The sequence below is a fragment of the Pelobates fuscus genome, chromosome 3 (assembly GCF_036172605.1).
Source record: "Pelobates fuscus isolate aPelFus1 chromosome 3, aPelFus1.pri, whole genome shotgun sequence".
In the NCBI taxonomy this organism is placed as follows: domain Eukaryota; kingdom Metazoa; phylum Chordata; class Amphibia; order Anura; family Pelobatidae; genus Pelobates; species Pelobates fuscus.
Genome location: NC_086319.1, coordinates 145495129 through 145509219, shown reverse-complemented (window position 1 = coordinate 145509219; position 14091 = coordinate 145495129). Strand labels below are relative to the sequence as shown.

The 14091-nt window shown below is 42.1% G+C and overlaps 1 protein-coding gene across 1 annotated transcript in view; it reads right to left on the bottom strand.

Moving 5' to 3' along the window:
* The window catches only part of DOCK2 (dedicator of cytokinesis 2), an 816002-nt gene extending 803642 nt beyond the window's left edge, over positions 1-12360 (bottom strand). Inside the window, exon 1 of the mRNA XM_063447503.1 lies at positions 12217-12360. Coding sequence (XP_063303573.1) covers positions 12217-12259 — 43 coding nt within the window. The 5' untranslated portion in view covers positions 12260-12360. The remainder of the gene's footprint in view (positions 1-12216) is intronic.
* Positions 12361-14091: the final 1731 nt, after the last annotated feature.

The following is a 14091-nucleotide window of genomic DNA, read 5'->3' as shown; positions in this document are numbered from 1 at the left end:
CTTCTTCTTGTTACCGATTGAAACAGGTGAGACTTTAGGTGTTAAAGTGTATGATGTGAATCATAGGAAGAAAAGGGGACCCATAGAGATAGGCACCTGGGAAGATAATGAATGGCCTCCCCAGCGTATCATAGATTATTATGGGCCAGCCACGTGGGCTGAGGATGGTACCTTTGGTTACAGAACCCCTATTTATATGCTCAACCGTATTATAAGATTACAGGCGGTGGTTGAGATTATTACTAACGAGACATCACAAGCGCTCAATCTTCTAGCGAAGCATAACACCAGGATGAGGACGGCAGTCTACCAAAATAGATTAGCCTTGGATTACCTTTTGGCAGTAGAGGGAGGTGTATGTGGGAAGTTTAACCTGAGCAATTGCTGTCTTCAAATAGATGACGAAGGGCAGGCAATAGCTGAGCTTACTAGCCATATGGTTAAACTAGCGCATGTGCCTACTCAGGTATGGAAAGGGTATAATCCAAGTAGTTGGTTTGGTAGCTGGTATGAGTGGTTTGGAGGGCTTAAGGCAGTGGTAGGTGGAGTCCTACTAATTTTAATGTTGTGTCTACTCCTGCCGTGTCTTATACCCTTAGTAGTTAGGTCTGTGCAAAGCCTGATAGAAAATATAGCAGAGAGGAAGGCTGCTGCACAGATAATGGCGATTTATAAGTATAAGGCTTTAGATCAGGGAGAACCAATGCAGGAAGATGAGTGTTGAAGATTCACATCATAAGATAAGTCTGGTCTGGTTCATGGTAACTTGCGGTGTATGCAAACCAAGGTTAAGTGATGCCTCAAGTAATTGTGAAATATCAAGAGGCATCAAAGGGGGGAATGTGGTGGAATCTCGGTAAAAGATAAATTTAGTAGGCCGAGATTACCACGTGGCATGTGTACGTGCATATGCTGACGTATCGATCAGTTGGTTGCACGAGGCAAGATACGATCAGTAGTGTACGGAGCATGTGCAAGAATACAGGATGTAGTATTCCCCCTCCTCCATTGTGCTGGACAAGCCATGCGGTCAAACAGGAAGTTAATTCTTATTTGTGTTGATTGGTTAAGAGAATGTGCGGGTGGAGCTTAATATGGGAGGAGTTATGTGCCAATATAAGGAGCCTGCACTATTGTCCGGGGCTCAGAACTTGCTGTATTTTGGTGACGCTAGTCCCTCTGAGTCCCGATCGGTGATCCAATAAAGAATCTCTTCCTTCCTGAAGAAACCTGTGTCCATCTCTCTGTGCTTGGCTTCCGTCAGTTTCTCCGGTATCAATAGGTTAGTCTTCAAACTAAAAGAAATTGGTCTAGATGATTATTCTTGTTCTTGGGTAGAACATTGGCTTAAAGCGGCACTGTCATGCCGAACTTACCTTTCCTCAATCTCTTCCTCTTCTTCCCCTCTCTCGGGATCTGTTCTTCATTTCTTCCTGTCTTCTTTAGTTTTCTTTAAACTCATAAGACAAAGTAGGGACTCTTTGCCTTATGTAGGTTTCCTCCGCTTGACCAGCTTTGACCAGCTGAGGAGCAAAGTGTGCTTCATTTCCGCTGGTCAGAGCAATTTTCCCACAATCCTTAGCTTTCCTCCCTGTTCCCACAATGCTTCCTGTCAGTATTGCCGAGCGTCCTGTCACTTAGACAGAACGCCGGCAAAACTGCCGAATTGCATCTTAACAGAATTAGAAGAGTTTCTCCATTTGTGTTAGGATGCAATTCGGGACTTTGTTTTTGATCGCAATTTCATTCGAATGAATGAAACTCCGATCCTATTCGTGCTGTGGCTGCATCTTGCAGCCGCTTAGTAGATAGCTCCCTAATTCCCACGGTATTAGGGAGTTATCTACCAAAAGGCTGAAAGACCTAAATTGGTCTTTCAGCCAAATTTATTAATACTAAGTAAAGATTACTTAGTATTAGTAAATTCTGCCCCTACTTGCTATACCGCGAGTAGGAGCATGTCTAGTAAACAGTGAGCAGCCTGTGGCTGCTCACTGTTTAAAAAAAACAAACTACTAACCAACAAGGGCCCCCTAAATAACAATTAGGTGGGGGGAACCTATTGTCCTCCCCCCCGGCCCCCAACCATGGGCGACAAGTGGGGGCCCTAAATGACAATGGGGCTAGTGTCCTCCCCTCCCCCGGCCCCCACACCTGCGCGGTGGGTGGGGGCTATAAATCACAATGGGGGGACCTATTGTCCACCCCTGCCCCCACCCCTGTGCGGTGGGTGGGGGCCCTAAATAAGGATAAGGGGGGGACCTACTCTCCTTCCCCCGGCCCCCACCCCTGAGCGGTGGGTGGGGGCACTAAAAAACAATAAGGGGGGACCTACTGTCCTTCCCCCAGCCCACACCCCTCAGCGGTGGGTGGGGGCCCTATATAAGAATGGTGGGGGGGGACCTACTGTCCTCCCCCCCTGGTCCCCACCCCTGAGCGGTGGGTGGAGGCCCTAAAAAACAATAAGGGGGGGACCTACTGTCCTCCCCCCCTGGCACCCACCCTTGAGCGGTGGGTGGGGGCCCTAAAAAACAATAAGGGGGGGACCTACTGTCCTCCCCCCCCTGGCCCCCACCCCTGAGCGGTGGGTGGGGGCCCTAAAAAACAATAAGGGGGGGGACCTAATGTCCTCCCCCACAGCCCCCACCCCGAGCGGTGGGTGGGGGCCCTTAAAAACATTAAGGGGGAGCTGAACCAGCTAACAGACAAGTCGCACGCTGTGTGAGCTCCTGCGGAGAGAGTCCAAAAAATGCGTATAACCCGAATCTGACTGATGGAAACTTACCGCAATTGTGCTCAGTACACGGAGGAAGTTTCCACAGACCTGTCGGTACCATCCATGGCGACGTACTCGACCGGGAACCGCAGCGGCAACGTGAGGCCTAGCGGAGGCACGGGGGTCGGAAGGCCGCCATCCCCCCCAGATGCCAACCGCATTAAGAGTGAGGAACAAACTACCCCCCCCCCCATGGACCGATGGGGGATATCTCGGTCCCCGCTCTGGCCTCCGCACCAAGAGACAGGCGCACAGATCTCCCTACACAAAATGGAGGCAGGGGTCCCCAAGATGGTGGAGCATCCTGACACGCAAGTGTCGGACAAGCGATGGCACCAAACTGCTACAGCAGCAACTACAGATTGCACGAGAGATCCTATCGACAGAATCTTTGATTGCTTTTGGGCGAAACTAGAGGCCTACATGCAGCCAGCAACCCCACGCTGCCAAAACGCCGCAAGGATGAGAGCCGAAGACAGGCGGAGGTACGGGGTCACCCACCGGGGCTGTTCTAGGAACCACACTCCGGCTCCACACGTCCGTAGCCCTCCCAGGCTGAGCACAACGAAGGGTATGACCCGGAGGTGCCGGCCACATCGGTGGAGAGCAGCACAGCGACCAAGCCAGCGACTGAATGATACCCACCGCACTACCCCGCAAGGGGCGACCCTGGGTCTCGTGGGTCCCCAGGCTGGTAGCCTACAAACACCAGCCCTCCCGCAGCACCGGGGCAGGGGAGGATTCCCACCCCCAAAACGTCGAGGCTCTGCTCCAGTGCGAACAAAGCTGGGCATGGAATCCAAACAGAACAAGCACCCGCCTCCCAACCGAGTAAAGCGACGTCAGCCGCGGAAACCGCACGACCAGCTGGGGTGGCGAAGAGTAGTCCGACACCCTGCCAGCCGCTACCACAGTGTGACGAGTCCCATCATGCAGGCGTCTGTCCTCAGCTACACGGAGAGAACTCCCCGGTCACCTCTGAGCCGACACTCAAGCTACCTATGGCCGAGTATATCCTCACCAAACGAGCAAGTCGCTCCCTGGCAAGTCACCTCTATGCTGGACAGTTCAATGGACCATGTTGGCATAGGCTAGGGAGGTAAATGGACAGGCCAGTGGAGCTGGAGGCCAAACTCCTGTCTCTCCAGCTTACAATTTATGGGACAATGTTACCGTTGGCGAAGCCCTGATGCTCTGATACCCACCTTGTGCATGTGCCCAGATAAGTTGAAAAGTATAACCTAACCTACCCTAATGTACACACACAATGTTTTACCTACTTTATGACATAATATAGCAAACATGTACACGCTCCAGTGTCATAGTGTTAACTTGCGCTCCTTATACCGGAGCAATGTGGCAGCTAAGATCGCGTACTCTCTTTAAAGGGCAAGGCACTTACCTGTTATGTAGCCTAGACTACCCTACCTTGAAGCAGACACGGTGGCATGAGTCAAAATGGCACCTGTATTCTCGTACTAATTGGTGCCTGCTGTTGCGGCAATGAGAGCCTCTTAGCTTAACTGAATTCCGCAATAACACCTGTTCACCTACATATGTCTTGAGATTACCATCTTCATGGTGTAACACGAGTATACCCTCCCAGTTACCCTAGACATGGCAAAGTACTGCTCTCATGCATATAGTGAACCCTCTTCTAGTACACCCTATCTGCAGGACCTGTATCCTGGCAGCTTAGTCTATCCCAACATTACTATTGTTACTCTGAAAACTGTTATCCAAGCATACTCAACGTAATTTAACCGAAGTTGTTCATTTATAAATATAAACATTGTGCATGTATGTTAACCCCACTGTTATGTACTCTTTGACATTGCAAGAGGATTGCCGACGGGGTACCTTGCGCAAGTATGCACCTCTTATGCACTACAAAAATAAAGAATAATAAATAAAAAAACATTAAGGGGGGGGCCTACTGTCCTCCCCCCTGGCTCCCACCCCCGCGCAGGAGGGGGGAGGGGGTGGCGGTTAGTAGTTTGTTTGTTTTTAAACAGTGAGCAGCCACTGGCTGCTCACTGTTTAGTGGACATGCCCCTACTCGCGGTATAGCGAGTAGGGGCATTCGGGAGATTTTAATCTCCCTTATGCTATTATGGGAGTCATATTGACCCCCATAGAGTGAGAGGGGGACATGGGGGGCTTAGGAAGTGGCGGGGAGCACAGCTCCCTGACGCTTCTATAGTTACATATTACAAGGAGGGAGCTGCGAGCCGGTAGCTCCCTCCTTGTAATAAACTGAACGAACAAACGAACACTGATATTCAGTGTTTGTTTGTTCGTCTGATTTTTCTATTCATTCAATCGTCTGTCTGATGAATGAATGAGTAGATGAAATTCCTGTTCGCATGTCCAGGTGTTTAACTGGGCATGTGCGGGAATCTCACAGCGCTATCTTTTGTGGGCAGATGACATGTCCCACAGGGACTTCATCTACCCACACAAAGATGGCGGCGCCCTGAATATAGATCGGGCAGAAAATAAAGATTAAAAAATAGGCAATATGGGGCGCTTAGGGGCATTTGGGGGTGACTAGGGGGTCAGTTAGATGTAGTGGAGGCAGGAGGGGGGTTAAAAGAAAACGGGATTCGCCCATGACAGTGCCGCTTTAAGGAAAGAGTACAACGAGTTGTCATTAATGGTAAATTCTCTGACTGGACAAAAGTGGTAAGTGGTCTACTTCAGGGTTCTGTTCTTGGACCGCTTCTATTTAACATATTTATAAATGATCTTGAAATAGGCATTGAAAGCCATGTTTCAGTGTTTGCAGATGACACAAAACTTTGTAAAGTAATAAAATGTGAGCAAGATATTGCTTTGCTGCAGAGGGATCTGGATAGATTGGGGGACTGGGCACTAAAATGGCAGATGAAATTTAATCTAGAGAAATGCAAAGTTTTGCACTTCGGGGTCAAGAATGCACAAGCAACTTATACCCTAAATGGCAGTGAATTAGGGATAACCACACACGAGAAGGATTTGGGAATTGTAATAGACAACAAATTAGGCAGCAATATGCAATGTCAATCTGCAGTTGCTAAGGCCAGTAAGGTTTTGTCATGTATAAATAGGGGCATAAATTCTCGGGATGAAAATATAATTTTGCCTATAAATCGCTGGTAAGACCACACCTTGAATATGCTGTGCAATTTTGGGCACCTGTTCTAAAGAAGGATATAATGGCACTAGAAAAAATACAAAGATGAGCTACAAAATTGATAAAAGGAATGGAGCATTTTAGTTACGAAGAAAGGTTAAAAAATTGAAATATCTTTAGTTTGGAAAAATGACACCTCAGAGGGCATATGATAACATTATCCTAATATATTTGAGGCCAGTACAAACCATTATCTGGAAATCTATTAATAAGCAGGGCTATACATAGGACACAAGGTCACACATTTAGGCTGGAAGAAATTAGATTTTATCTAAGGCAAAGAAAAGGTTTTTTTTACAGTAAAAGCAATAAGGATATGGAATTCTCTGCCTGGAGAGGTGGTTTTATCAGAGTCCATACAGATGTTTAAACTGCAGTTGGATAAATATTTGCAAAAACACAAGACACAGGTATATAATTTCTAATTAGTGGGGTAAAAGCTGCTTGATCCAGACATCTGACTGCTGTTTTGGAGTCAAGAAGGAATTTTTTCCTAGTTTTTGCTAAATTGGAAGTGCTTCAGACTAGGTTGTTTTGCCTTCTTTTGGATCAACAGCAAAAACATATGTGAGGAAGGCTGAACTTGATGGACACAAGTCTCTTTTCAACTATGTAACTATGTAACTCCAGATGAGAGTGGTCAGTAGAATGCCAACAAGCTTTTGAGGTCTCCAAACATAAACTATTGGGCTCACGTATGCTTGTACACTATGACCTCCTCAAACCTCTTGGCTTGCTACAACGTGTTTGGAGATGCGCTGTTTTGGAGATGCTCTGACCCAGTTGTCTAGCCATCACTATTTGGCCCTTGTCAAAGTCACCTAGATCTTTTTGCTTGCCAGTTTTTCCTGCTTCCAGCACATGAAATTCAAGAACAGGCTGTTCACTTAATGCCTAATATATCCCATCCCTTGACAGGTGCCATTGTAATTATATAATCAATGTTATTCGCTTCACCTGTAAGTGGTTTTATGTTGTGGCTGATCAGTGTTTTTACATGTATACACACAAAACACATCCGTTAGTACACTCACACATGCAGAGAACACTTGTATCTAAAACATACATTAACCTAACACAAATAAAGAAATATCACATGTTTTATCCAAAAACACACATTACAAAAAAATACATACATATTTTAGACCATGAGCCATATGGGGACATAACTGAAAACATCGAAACCTTCCGTAGCTCATAAGGTATAATATGACACCTCTGGACACCAGTTCCTATATCAGTTTTCCAATTTGTATTATAACATGCCCTGCTAATTAATTATTCTATCATAAGAGATCACTTTAGAGGCGGGTTGAACAATAGAAAAAATGTTCAATACTTCCACTGACAATTCCTGTAGCAAAGAACAGGTCATTCCGGGCCAGTAATCTTTTTTTTTTTTTTTTTATTGGTTTAGCCTTGCATGGGCATCAACGAAGCTGCTACAGCACGAGCTGCAAGGTGCAGATTGGATCTATGCAGACTCTGTAGGTCGCAGTCGAAGCCAGGGAGCATGAAAGACAAGAGACGAGGCTACTGCATTTTATCACCATAGATTAATTGAAATAATTAAATGTCTGTGGTAAAAACAACTGTGCAATGAAGCATTGTTTCATGCAGAAAAGGCAATGGCCTATCATTAAGTAGTTCACTTAAGGTGTCTATTGAGACCAGTTGTACTTTATTGCACATATGTGCAGTGCATTCAGGAATTATTCGGATCTCTCCTTTTTTATGTTACAGCCTTTTATGCAACAATTGTTTAAATTATTTTTTTGTAAATGTAATATAGCTAAAACCAGAATTTTTACACCGTTGCAAATAAAATAAATAAAAAATAGAACACACTGACATAAGAATTCAGCCCCTAAGTGCTTAAAGCACCTTTGGCAATGGTTTTTTGGGTATGATGTGACAAGCTTTGTGCATCTGGATTTGGGTTATTTCTGCCATTTATCTCTGCAGATACTCTCAAGCTCTGTCAGGTTAAACAGGTTGCATGGGGACTGTCGGTGGACAGGCATTTTCAGGTGTTCAATTGGGTTCAAATACAGGCACTCGATGGGCCAATTAAGGACATTCATGGAGTTGTCCCTAAGTCAGAGCTTGACAAATTTGATTGGAATATAGGATCCAGCTAAAAATCTTAGCAAACAGGTTTTGCAAGGACAAAAAAAACAACAAATCTTAATGGGACACTAAAGTCACCAGAATCACTACAACGTAATGTAATTACTCTAGTGAGTATAGTATGCCCCGGCAGGCAATTTAATGTAGACACTGCCTTTTCAGAGAAGTATTTACATTACTGCCTAGGGTCAAAACTAGTGGCCGTAACTCAGATGGCCACTAGAGGTGTTTCCTGGTTCAGTGTTTCCACACTCTGCAAAACACTGAACATTCCTCCCAGAGATGCATTGATTAGATGCATTTCTATGAGAAAATGCTGATTGGTGAAGTCCTGCATTTTGCTGTGTGCGCTTACACCTCCTATGGGAAAGCATTGGATTGGTTGAAATCATCAAAAGTGATTATCTCAGCCAATGAGGTGGGGCATGGGCAGGGCCACACGCAAGTAGGTGAATAAACCATGCTCTGTATGTGGGCGCTGGATGTTCCCATGTTGATTCAATGCATATCTATCAGGACATGCTGATTGGCTGAGATTAGAAGATTGATGATCTCAGATATGGAGGCGGGGCCAATCACGGTGAGACTGACACAGAGTAGGAAAAAGGGTGAGTAAAAATCCCTTTCCCACTGACATTGACATACTAACTGATTTGACACACACACTCCCTGACAGACACACACTGACAGACACAAACAATGACAGACATACACACTCAATGACAGACACACACTGATACTGCAACACTAACAAACGATTATTTGCTTTATACATAAATCCACCCGGCCTGCCTACCTTTGGGAGAGCTGGAGTGGATTATTTCCCTGGTGTCCTTTGGGGCTGCATCATCTTTCTGCTCTTTTTGCTCTGCTCCCTCGCGCGCTGTTTAGTGATGCTGGGGCTAGAATCATGTCATATTCTGGCTCCCGGCATCACAGCAGGCACGAAGGGAGCAGAGCAAGAAGATTATATCCACACCGCCTCTGTTCTACTCAGCAGGCCATCTGCCTCTGCTTTCCCTCAGCCGGTCACCTGCCTCAGCCCTCCCCCACCCAGTCTCTTCCATAGACCTCAATCACCCATGCGCGAGAGTACAGCAGTGACGTTGGTTCCTAGCAGAAGATGGATGCACAAGTTCAAGTATTCTACTCAGTGCTCTCCTTATTAGGGTAAAACTATGCTTATGTTTAATATAATGGAATAAACTACATTTTTGCATTTGTACATAAGGTTTGAGATAACATTAATTTTGTATGGAGTTCAGCCTCAAGGATTTGGGGGTTTCTAACTTTCTACCAGGAGAAAGACTTGCACGTATCTACCAGCAAGGAGTATGACCAATGGCATGGTAACATTAAATCCTACCTGTTAATTTATTATGTAATCTTGTGACTAGTATTTCAATATGAATAAAAAAAAGTAAAGTAAATATCCCCTTTACCTGCCCCCCTTCAGTCACAAATAGCCGTCCAGTCTCTAATTTGCGCACATAATACCTCAACATAGTATCTATAGATATGCGGAAGACCCAGGCCGCCTCTCTCGATAGGTAGTGTCAATGTATTATATGCAATACGTGGAGTTTTATAATTCCATATAAATGACAGGAATGTAGATCGCAATTTTCTAAAGAAGTCTCTCGGCAGTAAGACCGGCAATGTCTGAAATAAATATAATATCTTAGAATTCTAAGTTAAAGGGCGATAGTGTAAGGTTGCTCTCCCCGGGAAAGAGCCAGTTAATGGCGAAATGCGCGTTGGGACGTTTCTGTGTTGGTGCATTATAGATATGGGATGATTTTGAAGCATTATATATACTGATTTAAAAGACACGCAGCATTCACTAATATCAAGATCTGATGTTATCTCGTTCTTTGTTTTTATCTTTTATATTTAGCCTTATATTGGTATCTCTTGGCAAGGGGTGGGGTATGGTATATATATACTTTTCACCCCGCTTTTCTCCTCTATACTTAGAGTTAGCTTTACGTGTATAGAGCTGGTGGGAGGTAGATATACTTTAAGGGGTGCCCTCGAAGGCACGATAGTATAGCTTACTCAGAGCATACTTTAGATTAACCCCTGCGAGGTGGAATCAGTATTAACCTTTAGGTCTACTTTCCCTTTTTTCTATATACCTTTTATACTTCCATATATACATTTACCCCATGCAGTAATTACTCCCTGGAGTGTGCCTTGAGGATTTATGTACGCATTCCTTAGGGGGTTAATGATGGTACAATGTATACTGAATATTGAAACACATCTATTAGATACTTTGTTATTTCACATACTAGTATGAGTAAATAGATTTGTATCCAATTAATATGACCACTATAGCTTATATTTGAATTTTCTATATCTTGGCTATACTGATGATTTTTATAATCATCACTTGAATTTTATAATGATCTAATTAAAAGTTATGTTTTAACTATTATTATTTTTGGTTTGCTCCTTCTTTCATAGGGATTTTTCTATGTCCTTTTGTCCCTATCCTTGTCCTTTTTTGTTCGAACGTCTTGCTCTAGTATTTTCCTTTTGAACATTCTTCTAACCTTAATGTTATCTGATCTCATATTACACATATGAGATCTTTATCTTAACTCAACTTAGACGAGGGTGTATAAATATCAGACCCTAAACCATTAACTAACTTCAATTCCCAAGAACCAGTGTCAGCACTGTGTTTTTGGCTGGTATTCAATGAGATGTAGTTTGCTAAAGGTTTGAATACTACTGCCCAAACATGGTCCTTACCTACACTTATTCAGGAGTTGTAGAAAAATTACAATACAGGCACAAACATTAGGCTAAAATAGCTGAACTAGAAAAGTAGCTGAGATTGAGATTTTTTTTTCCTAACTTTCCGCTATTTTTGCCTAAAATATGCAGTTCCCTTATGAATTCTCCACAAATCTCAGTAAACCCAAAAAGACCATGTAGAGCACTTACTGGGCAATACAAACACATTTGTTTTATGGGTTCACAGTCTGCCCAATTCAAATAGGAAAAAGAAATGGAACAAGATAAAAAGTTATTCTAGCACATAAGTGATTCTGAAAATGGAAAACAGATTAGTCATGTGCTGCAGTTTTTAGTCTAGATTTTGCTGCCCAGCATTAGAGGGGATGCACGTGCTTAACTTAAGTAACAACAATTATTTTTTATAAACTACCGGTATGTTAGATTAGAAATTTAAAAGTTCTCCTGCTGGAATGACATTATGTGAGACCCGGCAGTTTTGCCCATATGCTTGCTTCATTTTAAAAATTTAATAGTTTAACAAGTGATTTTTTAAAGATTCTATTTTTTTCTATTAACAGTCAAAATTAGTTATTAACGTTTTGAAAAGCACTCTTAAACTACACAACACAGCAAGGCAGCATAGAGGCTTTAATTATGTACATTTCATTCTCAAGAGACACACATGGTCTGCATTCACACAGCAGATTAAATGTTTAAAAATGTCATTACTTACTACATGAAACGAAACCGTTTGCTATTAATTTAAGGTATAATCATACTTACACGTGATAAAAACCTGAAAATATTTATGTATATTATATAATAAAGATTTTATCGTAAAAAAAAATGAAAATTTCCACTTGCTTATGTAAAGATGTTTGTTGAAGACACACAGTGTTCTAATTGTATTGATTTAATCTACACAAGCTAAAAACCGAGTTGTGGTTTAAAGTGTTGCAATTTATGCATGCTTAACCCAGGGAAAATGTGATGTAAGTGATAGTATTAGTTCACTTTTTTGAAGCTGTTTTTATATAAATAGAATGTAAAGCATACACTTGTTTTTTTTATACACACATATACTTTTGTTTTTCTTTTGAAAATATTAGTATATTAGTGTTACCATATTTTCTTAACTATTCATATAAATATGTTTTAATAAGTATTTGTAATGTAACATGCATATAATTAAAAGTTCATATTAAAAATTAAACTGGAAGATTTTCAAGTCACTAGGTTACTTTAATTATTTCAAGTCATTATTATATATTGTCAAGATGGAGATTTGTGAACTCATCTTTTCAGCACCTGCCCACATCCTTCCTGTTCAAAAAAGAGGGAGATGAACCAAAGATGTAAACGAATTAAATTAGTTTGTTCAACATACCAACTCCGTATCTCTCCTTGCCAGTTTTTTGCCAGGGAGCCATAGAGAATGAGACTGATGTGGAACACTCAAACGAAAGATAACGTTCTATGAACAAGAAGTCCGCAAACTGGAAGGAGTTGGTTTCTGCTTTATCTAGCTGTAGGTAGCAGATTCGTCTGGTCCCTCCCAGTGACACTCCTACTGAGAACTTCCTATTTGGGCTTTTCTGTAATGCTTAGTTACTGAGCTTCCTCTTCTACGATCAAAAAGCTGTGACTGTCTCTCAGCTCAAATAAACATGCCCAGTTTTCAATGCATTGCTCATGTCATTTTAAAGAGATACTCATTTGGAGTAAATATCAAGAGGATGTACGATTTTTAAGCCATGTTTAATATAGTTTGCTTCTTTACAGCTGAGAAAATCTATATCTTTTAGTTTACCTAGGATCTACAATTAATGCTCAGCTGCAAAACCTCTTGAAGGCAAAGTTTTATTTCATATTTCATAGAGCCATATTTGTTAAGCTAAAACAGGTGCTATTCTAGGGGGGGAATCTAAATGTTGTGCTTATTGAACAATTTGCCTCAGAATAAAACCTATTTTTACCTTGATAAACATGGGTCACACTTTTGATTGACGTTAGTTCTTATATCATATATGTATCTATCTATCTTTTTTTTTTTTTTTTTTTTGCAATTTTTATGGTTTTATAATGTGTACAGATTTACATTCCAACATGGTACATTGTTTAGAGTACAATATGTATCTGTTTTTTTTTAATCTATGTTTGAAAAGTGAAACCGTGGAAATCATAAAAGCTAATACACAAATCAATTTACAAGCTGGGCTTTCATACCAAATATTTTATATAAAATTCCAAATCAAACACAAAACTCACAACATTCTACCCAGTGCTCTCCTTATTTGGGAATAACTATGATTATTTTTAATATAATGGAATAAACTACATTTTTGCATTTGTACATAAGGTGTGAGATAACATTAATTTTGTATGGAGTTCAGCCTCAAGGATTTGGTGGTTTCTAACTTTCTACCAGGAGAAAGACTTGCACTTATCTACCAGCAAGGCATGGTAACATTAAATCCTACCTGTTAATTTATTATGTAATCCTGTGACTAGTATTTCAGTATGAATGAAAAAAACACACTAAGTGTAATACATACATGACGACTGTCCACAATCTGGCAAGGCATTTATAATCCTGAGCTTGTTCTTCAACCTTGGGTTTGAAGTGTATTGACCCATTTTTAAAAAAAAAAGAAAATTTAAAGTTGGAATATTCGTTCATGACAGAACAATTGACCATAAATTATAGAAAGGTAGTGAGCGATAAATACATTTAGACATAATGCTTAACAAGTACATTTAACTTAGTACATTTAACAACCTGATGGAAAGTGAGATGTTACTATCAGAGGAGAAACGGATAATGTTGCATACATGGTGTCTAACATATGATAACCATCAATGCGTCATGACATAGAGAGGTGGAAACAAAAAAGAGCATGTGGCAAACCTAGCCACTTCTGGACTATATGTATTGCAGGTTGTCCATAGGCTGAATGTATACTGTATGTCCTTACCTGTATAAGTGCTGTGTTATGGCCGTTCGCATGCTGGCAGCCGTACGCTGCCAGCATACAAAGCATTCGTTCGACGAAACACGGCTATCCCAGCCGTTCGCCGTACGAATGCGGGCTCCCTAGGTAGACCACACATTCACAAGTCGTGTGGCACCAATTAACCGATTGCAACAATGTTGCAATCGGTAATTAAGGGCTCTCCTAGGTGGCCGCCGTCCTGCTACCGACCATGCGGCGGTCGGCCATCTTGGATCCTTTGTCTCTGCAGCGGTGTTCGGTCGTCGAGA